Source organism: Syngnathus floridae, chromosome 7 (genome assembly GCF_059516105.1).
Source record: "Syngnathus floridae isolate MCC-2025c chromosome 7, RoL_Sflo_1.0, whole genome shotgun sequence".
Classification (NCBI taxonomy): domain Eukaryota; kingdom Metazoa; phylum Chordata; class Actinopteri; order Syngnathiformes; family Syngnathidae; genus Syngnathus; species Syngnathus floridae.
The window spans coordinates 12,249,580-12,266,320 of NC_142419.1; the positions used below are offsets into that span (position 1 = coordinate 12,249,580).

At 38.7% G+C, this 16,741-nt stretch overlaps 3 protein-coding genes across 3 annotated transcripts in view; 1 reads left to right on the plus strand and 2 right to left on the minus strand.

The window, feature by feature from the left end:
• rnf7 (ring finger protein 7) lies at positions 1–1,532 on the minus strand. Its single transcript, XM_088380009.1, has 3 exons — positions 1,251–1,532; positions 1,109–1,156; positions 1–476 (listed from the first exon to the last, which is right to left on the minus strand). Exons 1-3 carry the CDS (start codon positions 1,411–1,413, stop codon positions 358–360), a joined length of 330 nt encoding a protein of 109 aa, XP_088236135.1. The 5' UTR covers positions 1,414–1,532; the 3' UTR covers positions 1–357.
• A 321-nt stretch (positions 1,533–1,853) lies between these two features.
• rasa2 (RAS p21 protein activator 2) lies at positions 1,854–15,824 on the minus strand. The gene is made up of 24 exons (XM_088380007.1): positions 15,556–15,824; positions 12,864–12,987; positions 11,868–11,971; positions 11,700–11,794; positions 10,588–10,664; positions 8,886–8,969; positions 8,733–8,805; positions 8,566–8,642; positions 8,029–8,130; positions 7,749–7,902; positions 7,463–7,611; positions 7,268–7,382; positions 7,076–7,150; positions 6,727–6,850; positions 6,297–6,403; positions 6,116–6,199; positions 5,929–6,006; positions 5,767–5,840; positions 5,420–5,526; positions 5,005–5,087; positions 4,702–4,910; positions 4,472–4,575; positions 4,152–4,332; positions 1,854–4,080 (listed from the first exon to the last, which is right to left on the minus strand). The coding sequence occupies exons 1-24, from the start codon at positions 15,611–15,613 to the stop codon at positions 4,050–4,052; spliced, it is 2,469 nt and encodes an 822-aa protein (XP_088236133.1). The 5' UTR covers positions 15,614–15,824; the 3' UTR covers positions 1,854–4,049.
• trip12 (thyroid hormone receptor interactor 12) overlaps positions 7,893–16,741 on the plus strand; it is a 35,987-nt gene continuing 27,138 nt past the window's right edge. Inside the window, exons 1-3 of the mRNA XM_088380001.1 lie at positions 7,893–7,969; positions 8,058–8,182; positions 16,527–16,597. The gene's annotated coding sequence lies outside the window, so the exon portion shown is untranslated. The remainder of the gene's footprint in view (positions 7,970–8,057; positions 8,183–16,526; positions 16,598–16,741) is intronic.

The following is a 16,741-nucleotide window of genomic DNA, read 5'->3' on the forward strand; positions in this document are numbered from 1 at the left end:
TCAACTTACACCAACTTTTATTCCTAAAAATTACAGTCACATATTTAACGTGTGGCGAACACTTCCACAAACAAAACCTGAAAAGCTAATAAATGACCCCACACTGCAAAGTGTCACCCTCTTTCTCCTCATGACTCAGTGTCCTTGCACACCAATCGTGAGCCGTGAGTCAGAGTTTTGTGGGATCCACCTGGTTGGTTTACTGCCTGCCTCTGACACTGGGAGTACTGGAACATGCAATCAAATGGCCAAGGCGAGTTGTCGACCACGGCTCTGCACGGGGCGTCGCAATGGTCATGGCCATATCTGTGTCCACCGTAGGTGACGTCTTTGAATCACGTCGCCAAGGTGTTGGCCTTATTTGCCGATTCTCTGAACCACCCAGTCCTGCTGGCAGAGGGGGCAGCGATTGTTCTGCTTCACCCAAAGGGACATGCAGCAATTGTGGAAGGAATGGTTACACTCTCCCCAAACCACTGCAAAACAGGGACAAATATTGAGCTAAACAGTCAATTCAGTTCACAACAAGCAACAGTTTGGCACATACTTTTAATTAAAAAATAAATAAATAAGGCTTTATGCTATTTATATCTGCACTCCCTGTTGGCCAAGTTGCAGAAAATGCAGCATATGATTTAACGCAATTCAAATCAAATCACAGCCTTATCATGATATAAAACAGTTAAATAACTTTTTGACCGAATCCGGGCTTTATCTGTTTAAAGGCAGTATGATTAATTCAATTTGTGCATTATGTATCACTGCAGTGTGCATGTGTAGGAGGGGTCCCCACTCCCCTGTATGACAAGCAACTCAAATGTGGACGTAGGTTGAAATAGGCCTTATCTATCACTAAGCTATTGTTTAAGAAGAGTCTTAATTATAGTAGATTACTAAATTATTTAATTCACTGTAGTAATTTTTGCATAAATGTTACATTCTTGTGATGCGCGATGTTCGTAGACTCCAAATGTCGTATGTCCGGAGCGTAAATTGAGGACCCCCTTGTTAGCTAAAATTGTGCTCACCCACTCACTGTATGTCATTTAGTTGAGATAACTGACAAGAGGCGAAATATTAGCGTGTGTGTTTGTTGACAACACCTTACCAACACAGTCTTCTTGCTTGTTTTCAGCCTGGCACCGGAGACAAGCATCTATAAAAGATGGAACGTAGTTATAATTACCGTTAAAGACCGGCATTTCAGTGGAGAGTAGCTGGGCTAAACTAGCTAGTGTCGACACGCTCACCCATCACTTGCACCCGGCAAATAGCGCAAGTATCACATTCCACATCCCAACTCCACATAGCAACAGCATTCCACTTTTTTAGTGAAAACATCTTGTCGCCGCCCGATTTGGAGCCAGAAGTGTTGTGGGAGAGAACTATTCCAAGATCGTCACCGTCATCCATGTCTGCATAGGTCCAAAAGCCACGGCAGTTAGCCTAGCAGGATTAGCTTAGACAACAACCAAAATGGACGTGAAAGGCCAACTGCCGGTGACCATTACCACAGTTAGGAGACGCGGAAGTGCAAGACAAGTGAGTCAGCGCCTACGCCATATTGGATGTGTCAGATCTGTCCGTTGGTGCTTTCTACAACGTGCAAAAAGGTAATACTGCACATTCACACATTACACATATTTGGTGATTAGAAATGTTTATTGTCTTCAATATTTATAATTGTGACAAAACAACAATGTTGCTGTAAACTCTGATGCAAGCATGAGAAAAATTGAAGTTGCTTTTGGTGCAAATGTATTTCTCAAATAGTTACTATTTGCCATGTCGACATACATTGCCACATTCTATTGGCTCATCCAAATTTTGAGTACCAAAATAGACATCTCGGCTGACTTAATTCATATTTGTTCCAAAGTTTATTTTCAATTCAAATGGAATGAAAGCCTCCCACATAGCCTTCATAATGAGAAATTATAAATGAACTAAATGCATAATACACTCACATCACAAACTATGACAATATTGAAAATGTTTGTCTGGGAATGTTCCATAAGCAGGAGAAGCTTTGGCAGAATGTTTATTGTACATTTGTTTAAACTGACACAAATAGACCAAGTTTAGAAAATAATAAAATGTGTAAAAAAAAAAAGGACATTTATGGAGACATTCAGAGGGAATGACCTGTGTCATGAGAAGTGAACTACATCCAACAAATAACAATGGCACATAGATATCCAGTATTTTATCAAATTACAGCAATGTGCTTTAAATGATATTTTTGATTCTGTCATAAAATGCAACTGGACCTTGTTTTGTCTCTCTAAAACACAACAGATGAGGATGTTAACTCCCATCTGGATTAATTTTTCCCGGTTCACTTGTATTACTTTTACTTTATAAATATTGCTATGAACATGGCAAAAAAAAAAAAAAGCCAGTTGCTGTATTTTACCAAAAGACTGCCCTTAACAGAAGAGTGACAGGCACATTATTTTAATAAAACCATACTGTACCTCATGGATTTTCAGGAACATAACAGAAACACACAATTATACTAATGCGCACAAATAAAGGACACTATAGCCACAAGATTATGGTCCCTTCTTAAAACTACAGAAGCATATTGTGCAATAATAGAGTCTGAGTTTGAAATGTTCCTGCCTCAAGAATCTGGTTCCCCCTTTCAGTTTGCAAAACAATACAGCCTGCAAAAACAGTGAACAGGGTGTTGTACCAGCTTGACATCAATAGCATAGCATAAAAAAGGGGCACGGGACCTTACAAAATCTTTTCTTTTTGCATTAAATATAAAATACATGAGAAATAAATGACTGAACAGATTTCCAATAGTTTTACCAAAACAACAGGGGGAAAAAAGGTTAATCATATTGTCACAATTTCAATAAAAATCCAAGTTTCATGTGATGCTTTATGAAAGGGAGCTGATATAGAGATTTCAGGCCATAAAAGATAAGGTGGCATGGCTCACTAACACAATTGAATTAGGAGAATGCTGTATAAAAAAATATATTTCACTGGCACTGATTCATTTTGAAAAATGATGTGCTTTCAAATATCCGGATTTGGTTGCTTGATATTTCTTTCCCTTTGTGGATTTTTTTAAAAAATATGTTGTGGCAGTGAAGCTTCAGAAGTGTCATGAACAGATTCTTCCATTAGAGGTCTCAAGAAATGTGTACATTACACAGTTTGGATTTCCTTCATGTGTAGTCACCTGTTGAGATACTAGTTTCGTACCAATATGAGCCACAAACAGGTTAAAAAAAAAAATCATTTGCTGCCACAGGTCATGAAAAAAGTAATATATGATATATTATTAAAACAGATATTACACAAATATATAGATATTACATTTCTTTCCACGTTTAAAATAGTCGTATTCAAAATACATTAATTTTGTTTTCAAGTCAGAGCTATGAAATTGTCTTTGGTCAAGAAAAATATAAAATCAACCAAGCTATAAATTTTACTATACAGGGTTGAAAAGACAAAATCAGGATCATGTAACTGATCAAAATGGGGAACGCTGATACACCAAGTATCCAGTAATTAGTTTCTCATTTGGAGAAATATTAAAGTGCTTTTGCATTATTCATTCCCTCAGCATGTCATGCTAAAGAACATCCAAAGAAAGGCAGATTGGCTATTCCCTCTGTACCTTGGAAAATGTACATATTTGTTCAGAGGTGGAAAGATGCTAAAACATCATAGTGTTTAGACGGTCCATCCTCAGAGCCATTCAACTAAAACTGAGTGAATAAAATTAAATTAGCAGCCTACTCACACAGCTGTGGACGTGAACTACGAAGGAGGCTCTTTATAAAAGAACTACGAAGCTGAGGGGGGGGGGACATGAAGACGATAACAACAAAAATGGCAGTCTGTCTGGTTCTGTGCAGAGGAATGAACAAGTTAACTTCCCGTTTTTAGGATATCAAAGCTGCAACGCTGACTGGGAGTCTAAGCTCTTCTTTTTTTCCGTTGGGCTTTCTTCACTGGGACTCCTGAAGAACATCCAACCTGTGTCACTGGTGTGATCTCGCTGGTGCAAAGGCACAGCTCGTCTAGGAGGTTTTTCCCACTATTGGGTTGTCCCTGAAAAATAAATAGCACCGTTTATTTATTTATTTTTCTTGAAGAGAAGCAGCTAAGCGGCAAATACTCACAAACTGCCGTACTGCGCCGTAGTGTCATTTCGGATCTCATGCTGCCGCTGAAGCTCCACCATGATGTTTCGGAGCTGTTTAAGCGTCTGAAAGGTCTCTTTAGGTTCCTGAATAGTAAACTTAGAGAATTCCTCCTGCTCTCTCTGGGGGCCTTGGTATACAGCCAAACTGGCACACGCATCTAAGAAGAGTACATACAATGTTGCGTAGTCCACTTTTAAAAGGCCATCATACATTCGACTGCATTTTTATTGAGAATAAATAACTTGAAGGTATCTCCAGGAAGACTACATTTGATTTGTATAGCCTTAGACACTGACCTTCCATGTTTTGCAACTTGGTGTCATTTGCGGAGAGGAGCGAGAAAATCCTTTCCGTTTCCCGATCGCAGTCGATATCCAGTTGTAGGTTGGCCTGCATGGTGCTGAAAGAGTAGAGTTGAGAAAGTTGAGTAGTGCTGAGATTTGATGAGGAGACTGATGCTTTGTGTTTGTTTTGATCTAAATGACGTAAACTAGAACATTAGATTGGTTGACTTGGTGGCACTCACATGGTGCAGGGCTTGCAGCCTGGCGAGCTGCTATTTTGGCTTTTACAGCACTGCCAAGAGCCGCCGCTGTAGTTGGACGGATGAAAAGTGGCTAAGCGGCCCTCGTTACAGCGACTGACTTGGCCCAGGACATCCAGCCACTCACAGGCTTCCACGCAATTTCCTGCCTGCACGTACAGATGCTTCTCAGCATGAACTACCTGAAACATCTGACACACCAGAAACATTTTCATTCTGAAGTCAGACTGGTGAGGAAAAAAAATCTTTTAAAGGAATAATCACTTGTTAAAGTAAGAGGCTTACATTTTTACGGTTAAAGGCACTTTCGTCAAGTTTCTCCACTGCCTGGATATTTTTCACATTGATGATACAGTCGGCTTCTTTTCCTAAGAAGCAGAATTCACTGTCAGGGGAAAATACAACAGCAGCGCTTTCGAAAAAGTCACCTTTGTTTTTAGCTCCGGGCATCTGTTTACACAATCGAAGTAAAACAGAAGTGATCGAATATTTTATTACCAAAATTGTTCTCAGCCATTTTTCTATACTTTTGTTATTGACAGCAGTCAACACAATCGCCATAATGTATCCTATAAATTTACAATCCAGATCAGATTTGCTATATTTGCTCGATGATTTGTTATGAGAGGCCCCTAAAATTGTTATATTGGACACCCATACTCAAGTAAAGCTTTCAGAATGAAGACTATATCTCTCTCACCTTTTTGTTTGTGGTAGGAAAGCTCGCTGTTTGTCACTCGAAGCCATCGCTTTTTGAAGTTTTTCTTGCCAAGGCGTTTTCTCCCTTGGGCCCGTTTCTGGACTTCCCTAAAGAGTCATCAGCATGCCGTTTCACTTTCAATTCACTAACATATGCTGTTTCCTTCTAGTTTGAATACACTTCTAGATTCACTGGATAAGTCAACTCATGTGCAAAGTCTAGAGGTGACGTTAGAATGCAGTTTGATGAAATGAAAATAAACTGATTTAAATTAAGAATGAAGCCAAAACTAGCTCCAAAATCTTTGTCAGACTGCCTGGCTCCACAGTTCTAGAAAAAACACTCACCCCTCTTTCAGAACCACTGCGTCTTCCAAGCCGCTTGACTCTTTGCTGACATTGGAAGATATTTCATCGAGAAACTACAGACAGACAACAAAACTTAGTACTTAGCCTATTAATAAGAAACAGGAGATAACTAAATAGATGTAAATTATAGAAGAAAAATACCTTTTTTACTTTTTCAATGCATTTATCTTCTTGGAATGATTTGAAGAAGTCATACATGTATGTTTCTTTGAAACTAGACTGAAGGTGGGGAGAGAAAAATATGTAATTGGGTATTTCCTTTATTTCAATGTTGCTGTAAATTTTATTAATTTACTTTAAAGAGTTACACGTGAACGATGGTGCTTACCAATTTTTTGGACAAACTGCCCCAGCTGCCCAGAGTCTGGATGGTTTTTGAGATGAGAGTGAGGGTTCGAGAGATGTCAGGATCCTAGAATTGAACATTTGTGTAAAAACAAAAGTTTTCTTTAGAACTTTTAGTCCACCCATTAGATGGGTCTTTTTCAACAATGGTGTTGTGAACTTACAGGATGATGAGAGCGGAGCTGAAAAGAGTGTGGCGAAAGAACAGCAACAGCAAAGAAGCGCAAGAACACAAAGCTGCTCACAGCCGAGTATTGGACGTGAGGGTCAGCTGGTAAGAAACACAAATTTCCAAAACAAGATAATGTGATAATCATTCTAATTACATTCATAAGGTAAACCTATTTTTGTATTTTATTCATTTCTTACAAATACAGTAATCTTTATGATCAGAGGTTATTTTGCTACCAGCAACCAATGTCATCAAACTACCATGTTAATCAATTTTAGCGACACACCATGTGAAAACGAAAATTTAATTATAGTAATTTTCTGTAATTAGATTCCGATTGGCAAATATGCACATGCCTTGCTTCCACTAGAATCATTTTGGAGTTGTTTGGAAAGGTTTTAAGAAAACAAAAGGGTATTTACCTGGAAAACGCTTGCAGGCTAAGTGTCTCAATGACCTGAAGACGGCACACATTGATGGCGGGCAGTTGGCATTAGACTGAGTGATCGACGAGAAGACTTTCTGGACATAAAATTGTAGGTTCTCCTACAGAGAGAATTTTGTTAATATACAGTATGATAGTAAGTGGTAGACTAGCAATGTGTACTCGTGCCACACTGAAAAGTTATAATGCTTTGAGAATAGGCAATATCATTAATAACCTTTAATTTCATACACAATGGCTTAGGGAGGGGAATTATGTCCTTATTATTTTGCAGTTTGCAAAAAAAATATCACGAATATCACAAAGTTTATTAGATAAATATCTACCTTGTTGACTTCCACATTGTCCGCTTCTTTTAATTTATTGGGGTCAATCTCACAAGTTTTATTGGACTCACAGATCTGTGACAACAAAGAGAGCTATTTGAGACAGTTTGACAAAAATGGTCAAAGTTTTTTAACTCCAGCTAAAATTCTGCTCAGTGACAACGTCAAGTCCAACTTTGTATTTTCTTGTACCTCATCTATTACAGGCTTGAGCGTAACAGCGAGGTAAGTCTTTCCCACAATCTTCATCATGTCATCAATGCAACGCGTTGCTAGTGAGTTACCACGGAAGATAGTGTTAGCCTCCCTGTATGGACAAAAAATGATCATTGTTTGAATTGCTTCACATTTGTTTGTTGCAAGGTTAACAAAGTTAAAAGTTCTCACTGAGTGTTGTCCAACTCCAATGCTGCCACAGCAGAAACAAAAGGCACAAAGCGATTATGATGCAGCAGCAGTCGAACCATGGGTAGAACGGCCTCGTATCGCTCTCTGCAAATGTCCCCCAGGATATGTGCTGATGATGCTGAGATGGGCTGAAAGGAGATAAAACAAAGTGAAGGAGGTGAATAAAGAAATTAAGCAAAAATACTATAACTGTACATCAGATGGGGATCTTCAGTGTTTACAGCTTAAATGAAGTAACGTATTGCTCTACTTTACATTCTCCTACCTTCACATCTGGAGATTTGAGCAGCAAGTTGCAGAGTGGTATGTAACAGGCAGATGGCAGCACCGTGTCTTCAACGTAGGCCAGCTTTAACCGTAAGGATCCCAAATCATCAGATTTTGACTTGCTACCGTTCCCTTTAGGTTGAAGAAGATACCTAACACCAACAGAGATATTTTGTTTGTAGCGATGCGTGCACAAACCAGTGTACTATCAAGCTTCAAGTAAGTAAGACAAGCAGACAAAATAAAATATGATAATAATTGTGTCCCGGTTTCCTTACCAAGCTTTGTGTATGTGATTATTTCGCAGAATCTTGACAGGTACCCGTGTTTCCCCCAGGAACACATCTTGAGCCAGATTCTCATTATTCCACAAATCAACTCTGCAAAAATACAAGATTCAAGGACTGACGTATGCTGTACAGGCGAATTACAGTAAGTAAGATTTTGCTGGCATTCATCACAAAGTCACAACCAACAAGATAAAAACCTAAAAATTCAAAGCCTTGAAAATATTTTCATTGGTGGCTTTTTGTCTTGGTTTAGAAAAGCCAATCAAATATCCATGCAACAGTACCACTTCAAATCCAAACGGTAACTCCATGCATGAGAGTTTACCTTTGATTTAGTCTAGTCTTACCAAGTGCTATGGGTCCATTCTGATTGAAGCCCCACATGTCCTTAACCAGAAACCAAGGCTCTCTATCAGCACAGTACATGCTTGACGCAAATTTTCTTGTTTACTTTTTGTAATTTGCTTGAAAGGAAATATTTTGGGAGGACACACAAATGGAAAGATGAGATAAAAATGTACCAACTTGATTTCTAGCTTTTCAATGTCTTCTTCCTCCACTTGGAAGTGAGACTTTTTGGAGTAGCTGCTAGACCGTGTGACCTGAAGATGAAAATGTGCTTTGTTTACAAATTCAACATATAAGTTGAAGTTTGAGTATCTGTAATGGATTCGAAAACCTTGCAAACGTACCTCAAAGAAGAATGTCTCTTCAAAAAGTGGGTTGCTGGTTTTCTTCTTGACCTTGGTTTTCTTTTGGTCAGACCTGAAGAGAAATGTTCATTTTAATAAGTTTGTGATTAAGACCGATATCTCATTTAACTAATATTTAGAAAAAAATGTTACCTGGCAGGTCCAACGAGTGACACAGTGGCATACGGGTCACAAATCTGCCCACTGATTAGCGGCAATCCCTGGCACTCTATTATTCTGCAGATATCACAAAGAAAATGCAGGATTAATCGTAAGCAACTGTTAGCTGCTATATGGCACAAAATTAAAAAAAAAAGGCAAAGTAACCTCCTTTTGCCAGCTACTTAGCTCACATCTCGCTTTACGGCTTTGGCAACTTGTGTTTGTCTTAAATCGTAGTTCTTCAATAACATTTACAATAAAATCCACTTTTATAGTTAGAAAAAGGAAACAATGTGACATTAGCAATGGTGCTTTCACAAACTAGAGAACTATCAAGTAAGAAGTATTTAGAATCGTTGTAGCAGTGTTTATTTAAGATTATTTTTCAAATGTAAAATTAGTGACCTAATTATGAGATCATTATAAAAGTATCATTATTGTACCCATTATTTTAATAATGATAAAAAAAGAGCATGCATTCATAAAGTGGTTGGCCAATCAACCACTCAACTTTGCCCTTATGTAGGACTCGTGTTGCTTAGGGACTATGACTTTTCTCAAAGGTGTTTCAGGTGAAAACAAACAGACAGTGTAGGAACCCTAAACAGGATGTGGCTGCTAAGCAGGGGTCACTGGGGAGTAAGAATGAATTCAGCCCTTCTCTAAGTAAGGCCACGCAAAAGGGAGAAGACATGCCAAGAGAAGGCCGGGTTGTTTGTGCACAATGTCCCTTGGCGCCATGACAATATTCCCCCAAGTCTCCTTTGTCTATTTCTTCATCCACCACCACACTACTGTCTCCTGTGATCATCTTGAGTGATTAGTCACACTGTGACAGCATGACTAGCAGATGCGTGCAGTTTATGAGCTCAACCGTATTTATTTTACACCTGCTGTCATCAATGCATGTGCATTGGAGAGATGACACTGAGCAGGTGACAGTTTAACCAAACAAAGTGAGCGCGAGAGAATGACAGCTAGAGAAAATCACAGCGCTCGCAGGCTTCCTGCCTAGGCACCATCACTTCCTCTCATTACCCTGTTTAACGATTGTAAAAGGGCGAGTGCAAACGATAAGTAAGGCCTAAATGAGGTTTGAGCATTACTCATTCGGATGGAAGTTTTACTCATTCTTTGATGAGTGGTTGGCCTCCTATGTCATACAATGTTTAATTCAAGATGTATTATAATTAGTATGTTTATGTGGTAGGACCTATGTTGTGCAGGAATGTTAGCAAAAGGGAAAAAATGTGGATCTTGCTGTTAATATTTTAATGTGGCTCCTTCAAAAAATGCATAATTTAGTTAAAGGAGATGAACACACAATGTATAGAAGAATCATGGAATAAAAAAAAAGAAAAAGACACTTATTTTTCCCAATAATTTTAACCAGTGACATTATGACCACTTGCACAAGATGATATCTGAGCAAGCTCTGAAACTAAATACTAACAAAAACAGTAATGTTCAATTTTGATTGACAGATGTACTATTTTAACAATACTTTTATTGCAGTAGTTAAAATTTGCAGTATCATGCAATTGTATACCACTTCGAACTATAACCACAATCACAGTGTGAAATAAAAACCTCTCTGGAAAAAAAAAAAAACATATGAATGTCAGTATTTTGTGAAGTGGTTAAAGTGTTGGAACACAAACTAAATACGATTGTATTGAGTGTAAATACTCACTGCACAAGTAAATGCTGACCCACTGAGCCGTTCTCTGTGATCACTTCATTCAGTCTCATCTCGAGATGAACCTTGCCCTGTTAGACAGGAGGACAAGGTGTGGCTGGTGAAAAGTTACATCAGCGGGCCATGATTCAGTGTTGGAACAGTGTACACAGTACTCGTTATTTATTTTATTTGCGTTCATGAAAAATAATTATTCAAATGTCACCTGACCAGACCCAACAGACAACAGATTGTTGTACAGCCTTCTCTAGTATTAATTAATTTAGTAACAACTGTCGTTGTTTCCTTCACTACGTGCTTGACCTGTAACAAACACAGCACTACCTCCTGTTTCATGTCACAGAAGGTACAGTGTGTGTGATAAGAGCCACCACAGCTGTGGATTTTGTCATCACTCACAAAGATCGGATGTGGTGAAGGCTTTCGGAAGTGCCAGAGTGCAAGAGAACAAGTTGAAAAAAAAAGTGTGAGAGATAGAGACAAACAAGACGCCCACGCACAGGTCGGCATTTAGCAACGTTTGTGAAGTTATTTTATTGCACAATCAAACTTAAGGCCCATATAATGTTAAGGACTCCGGAAGTATTCGACCAAATAAAGGACAAGCCGATTAAGTCACTCACTCATAACTGCTTTTAGTGAATGTGACAGATGATTTGTCTCAAGCTGCTCCTCACGTTATTTTCATGATCAGACTTAGACTATTTGAATCTGAGCAAACACAGCAACCAGAGTTCATGTCTGAAGATCCAAATGGGAGGAGGCATTAAAATGAGACCTTGATCATTTTCCAGTGTACCTTTGCAGTCGAGCTCGAGTGAATCAGTGAAGCAGCACATACCCAGAATAGTCTGGCGTGGGCTAATGGCAGTTTGAGTCAACACGATAGCAACAGCAGTACAGTAGTGGTGGTGTACACACCACAATAGCCATTTTGACGAATGTGTGTGTGTGTGTATATATGTATATATATATATACATATACACATTATATATATATATATATATATATATACACACACACACCATAAAGACTACAGCTTTAGAATGAGACAAAGAAATTAGAAATGTTAGGCAGTCACAGTACATCCGGAAATTATGTTTACCTGAACCTCCGAGTTTGGGTCCACAGGCTGAAGGCTAAACCAGTGCTCCTTCCCTTTGTATTTACACAAGTCATCCTTTCGAATTGACACCTTACCTGAAAAGACAAACAAGAATGCATTTAACTAGAACGGCACTAAAAAATTAGCAAAGATGCGATAATGGCTTACCAACTGGTAAATCCCTTTGGAAAACGCTCTTGGCATAAACATAAAATGACAAACACTGAAATGGCCGTGGAATCTCAAAGTAGAAGTCTTCACCATAGAAAGGGCTGTAGGTAAAGGCAGAGAATCCTTTTAGAAACTTGAGTCCATCTTTGGTATGAAGAAGGGAATGTGTACATAAGTCTAGTAAAATTGTAATGTGATGGTTGTTGCTCAATTGGCTTTAATTTGAAGAGCAATTTTCAACAGAGTTAATTATTCAGCTGGCTAAATGTCAATTTATAAAAACAATATCTCAATTTCAAACCATTTTGAAGTCACTTAAATTCATGAATGACGTACAATAATGTACAAAAGCCCGTTGAGAATCTAAAATCTGATGTGAACACATTAATCCATAAAGTTTCATTTCATTGTTGTAACTTGCAATTTTTTTTTACTTAGTTTGGCTAGCTCATCCAGTGTACATGACTCAGTCATCATTCAACACAAACGTTGTCCCTCATACACTGCACCATCTCGTACGTTGGCTTGACAGGCCTCTAAGTAATTAGGAAAATAAAAGGTAAAGTATGACTCTGGTCCTAGATCGTTTCCCTACAAACTTAAGAACATTCAAAGAAGTAGCCAAATGCAATCGGGACCATGAGGGAACAGTAACTGAAATACACAGAGGGATGCTTAAGAGTGACTATGAACTGCTTTAACAGAGGCAGTGGAGAGAGAAACACAGGGGTGAGCGTGGGAGGACACACTTCCTCAGAGAATGTAAAATTCTTTCAACCAGCGTGGAAATCGGAAGAGAAAAAAAAAACCCAGCTGATGTACACCACCTAGAGAAGACCTAAGTTTCATATCATGCAATGAAATGTATAGTACTGTCAGACCCAACAACACTTTACTGTAAATCACTTTTTGATGTAAATGTGGAATAAGATGCCAAAAATGAAGTCAGTCACAGTTGTGAATGCTTTTAAATCCAGGTTAAAAATTAATTACCTGACACTTTTGTCAAACACCTTGGTTCGGAACACCTCCTCCTGATCCAGGCTGATGGTGCAAAAGGTACAAAGGTCCCTTTGTCGGTTTGGGCCTGAGACTGGTCCCAGGTTTTTAGCTTCACCTGCATCACATTGAGAAGCGCATTGTTAGCATCCCTAAGCACAAATTCACTTCTTCTATTATTTATGACTGCATTAGATTGAACTTAATTAAATTGTAATTATAAAAGCTGTATCTATTCTGAATACTAAACATGGTTATGTATGAGAAGATGGGTGTTTATTGAACTCTTGAGAAATTAATAAATGTGTGGAACTGATTAATCACATCTTGAAGCAACTGAGACAAAATTGAATGCGGTACTTGGCTACAAACAACACTAATGAACAATCTTTTAATTGGAAAAAAAAAACTAGTGGTTAGAGAAGATGATGTTGACAAATAATCTTGTGGTAGTGTGAAGATTTTTGCGAGTGATTTGACCTGCCTCAATCTCATCAGAAAACGGCCATAATCAACAAACTAACAAAGAGCAAAACTGATCAGATTAACGGATTTGGGGCTGAAGGTGCAGCAAATGGTGTCTAGGGAGAAGAGCCAGGGGGGAAAGTACACAGCCAGGAGGGGCTCTGATGCTGATACCCTGAGACAGACTTCCCCAAACGCACATGCGGATTCTGGTCCATCAGGATATCTGTGATCCACCTGCAGATAGGAGTTGGGCATCTTGAGCTGGGAGAGTTTATTCTGAACCAGAATTGGGATCTGAAGTCCACTAAAATGATTCTAGTGTAGAGTCCCAGGGAGTCTAGATGTTGCTAGATGATTATGTTGAGACTCGTGTGACAGACTTTCTCAGCAAAACCAGTGTCATGCGGGTGGTAACAATGCTTTGCAACACACACACACACTTTCTGCACGCGCCTGCTGCATGCAGACAGACCCAGATTACAGGATATGAGGTTTTTTTGCAAGACCGTCATGAATGAATACAAAAAAACTAAAAAAAACTAAAGGGAAAGTAGTAAAATGCAACAACCACCAGATACAAGGCTGTCAAGACCTTCACAACATGTCAGATTTAAATGGATTAGCGGGACAGAAACGGATGTCTAAATTGGTCTTTGGCACTAATCTTAAACACTGGTGTGGACCTAATCAAGAAAAGTCACAAATTAGATCAGTCAGTTGACAGGCTAACATGGTAATAGTTCAGGGTTAGTTTAGGTGCGATTGTTAACAGGTTACTAAACCCCAACCTGGATTATCATGCATTCTTGTTGACATCAGAACTCATTAATATGTCAACCTGTAAAAAGCAGCAAGCTATTCCATCAAGTCATTCATTATTTTGCAGTGCATCTGGTTTCACAATATCCCCTGCAAAGTGTAATGGCTGATCTTATACTATCACAGATGATTAACCACTAAAAAATTGCGTATGAAAAAGGAAAATGAACAATGGGTCAATGTGGAAGAATGCCGTTTCATAAGATGGCAATGTGAGTTACATGACATTAGAGTTCCTCTATTTTGTTCTGCTTAGCTGATTAATTCATAGTAGTGAAACTGACACTTTCTTGTTGTGCTCCTATGGTTTTGAGCTTGAACCTTTACAAAAAAATCATGTCAAGTCCACATAAACATCACGCTGCTGTGATAAAACAGACTCGGAGTTACTAAAACTTTGCATCAATTGAAATCAAATTGAAGTGGTGTTTGATTAGACAACTCAATAATATAGTGTCTAGAAAAAATACAAAAATAAATCTGAATTAAACTTACAAGTTGTGCAAGATTTGCAAAAATCAAAGTTATATTGATGGAGAAAAAAAAACACTAAACAAAAATATTAAAATTTCAATTTTTAATGAAAGTTTACGTTTGATTTAAAAAATATTTTATAAATAAAAATATGTAATTTTTTATTAATAAAGCTATTTTATATAGAGACAGTTTCACCATTTTTGCTTCCACTTCTCAGCCACCGTACATTGACGCCAAGGCTAATATATCAAGTCAGCCTTTCCGATCGCTACAAAAACACTGAAAGGTGTTTTGAACATGCGGGTTGTATTGTCAACAGTAAAATAAGATGACAAAGGTGTCGAAAAACAAATTACCAGGTTAATGTTTTCATACCAAGTCTAATAAGATCGTAAGTAAACTCCACTCCTACACAAAACGGAATGGGTCGGTTGAGTGCCTCCCCACTCACCACCTGTCAGCCGTTTGTTTTCAATGTGATTGCTTTAATATTGTTAATTATTATCAATAGTGAGTGCTAACGCTAGCTACTGACATGGTAACTTAAAAGATGGCTAGCCAGAGTTGTCTCCAAATGTGATTTGCTCCAATGGAGCACCTGAAGTCAAGAGCAGAGGCCAAATTTAAGCAAGCAGAGTTCCGTTTTCGAATGCGCTATTTGAACAGCTGCCGTGGCTCCGACATCGGGCTTCATGAATGAAATGATGGCCAACTAGTAGCCGCAGCTTAGCACACCACCGCTACACTGATGTAAAACAGCAGCCCGGTCCGGCAGAAGCAGCCGATGATCAGGCTGTCTCTTCCCCGCGAATGAAGATAGCACACCGCGCCCCTTCGGCTTTGCCTCTCGCTACTGCTAGCTTGATCCCCGCGGTCACTCACTTGGTCCAACAGGGAGAATCAGCTGCGAGGCCAAACTTACATATTTTGCCACGCAGGCTTTGTAGAATCCGAATCCTCGCGTCGTCCTCTTCCGCCATGCTGAGAGCTGACCGTTGTCGCTGCTCCGGTGTATTCAGCGCGGCTTTATCATATCCGTTTATGAATGCAGGCAGGCAGAGTGGGAGAGAACCAGCCCTACTGCGCGTTACGTCAGGCTCCCTAACACAGCATAAACACTCGCTGCTGTCTTTCGGAGGAGAACTTCCCCACAAGCGGAGCCAGTATAAATCCGATCTTCATCTCTTCACGTCTTTACATGAAAATCAGCCGCGATTGACGTTGTTTGAAGATAAGATGCGACCCAGGATGGGAAAAGCCGAAAGTCGCATCAATGGTAGCCAACACTTTTTGCACTTGACACATATCCAGATGCTGTATAATATATGTAAACTCTTGAGTTCAATTATATTAAAATATTTCGATGGATAATAAATGCAGTTACGTGGACCTGCAGAGCATTTTCTGTTGCCTGCATGGTCACTTTAATATATAATCATGATGCTTCATGTCAATAATGTATAATATACGTATAGCAGGATCAGGAAGTCAGACAACATACTTAAGAACAAATATAAAGCATCACTTTAATGTCGGCTACATGCCAACAATCATAATTTCTGTTGAATCACTTTTAAATACAGTAGAAAATATGGGAAAGAGAAAAATAGTGGCATCTGGTGGATGACTTATATTCAAACAGACCACACACAACCAAAGTACCTTTTAATTTTTTTATGACTTATAAATGTTTAAAAGACACGTTATGGAATATTTGCTGCATATTTTTCTGAAATGTGCCCATTGTAACTTTCAAAGTACTAATAGTTCCCCTTTCCCGGTTGTATAAATTCAAAAAAATGTTCCCCATAGAAAATATTGTGAATGCAAGCAGTCTGTGTCATAAAAACGTTATTGTCTGTTAACCAGTGTTATTGTCATTTTTACAAACAGGCAAATTTACAACCACATCTTGATTCTGCATCTCAGGACAGAGTACGTGCAGAGAGAGAACCTTTACTCCGGTAAGACTTCACAAATGCATACACAGCTTATATTGTTTTTTTTCTAAAGTTAAAATGTTTTGGATTTAACCACACTGTACTGAGTAGTCAGAAGAGTATTCTGTGTTTGACGCTTTGCTGCTGCTGCATAGAAACAAGTTTAAT

Coding starts and splice junctions, on each gene's coding strand:
- rasa2 (XM_088380007.1), bottom strand. CDS start 15,613: ATGGCGGAAGAGGACGACGCGAGGATTCGGATTCTACAAAGCCTGCGT. Junction 4,576..4,701: donor GGCTGCAAGCCCTGCACCAT/GTGAGTGCCACC, acceptor CTACTCTTTCAG/CACCATGCAGGCCAACCTAC. Junction 4,333..4,471: donor CAAGTTGCAAAACATGGAAG/GTCAGTGTCTAA, acceptor TACTCTTCTTAG/ATGCGTGTGCCAGTTTGGCT.
- rnf7 (XM_088380009.1), bottom strand. CDS start 1,413: ATGGATGACGGTGACGATCTTGGAATAGTTCTCTCCCACAACACTTCT. Junction 1,157..1,250: donor TTGCCGGGTGCAAGTGATGG/GTGAGCGTGTCG, acceptor CATCTTTTATAG/ATGCTTGTCTCCGGTGCCAG. Junction 477..1,108: donor CAAGCAAGAAGACTGTGTTG/GTAAGGTGTTGT, acceptor CCTGTTTTGCAG/TGGTTTGGGGAGAGTGTAAC.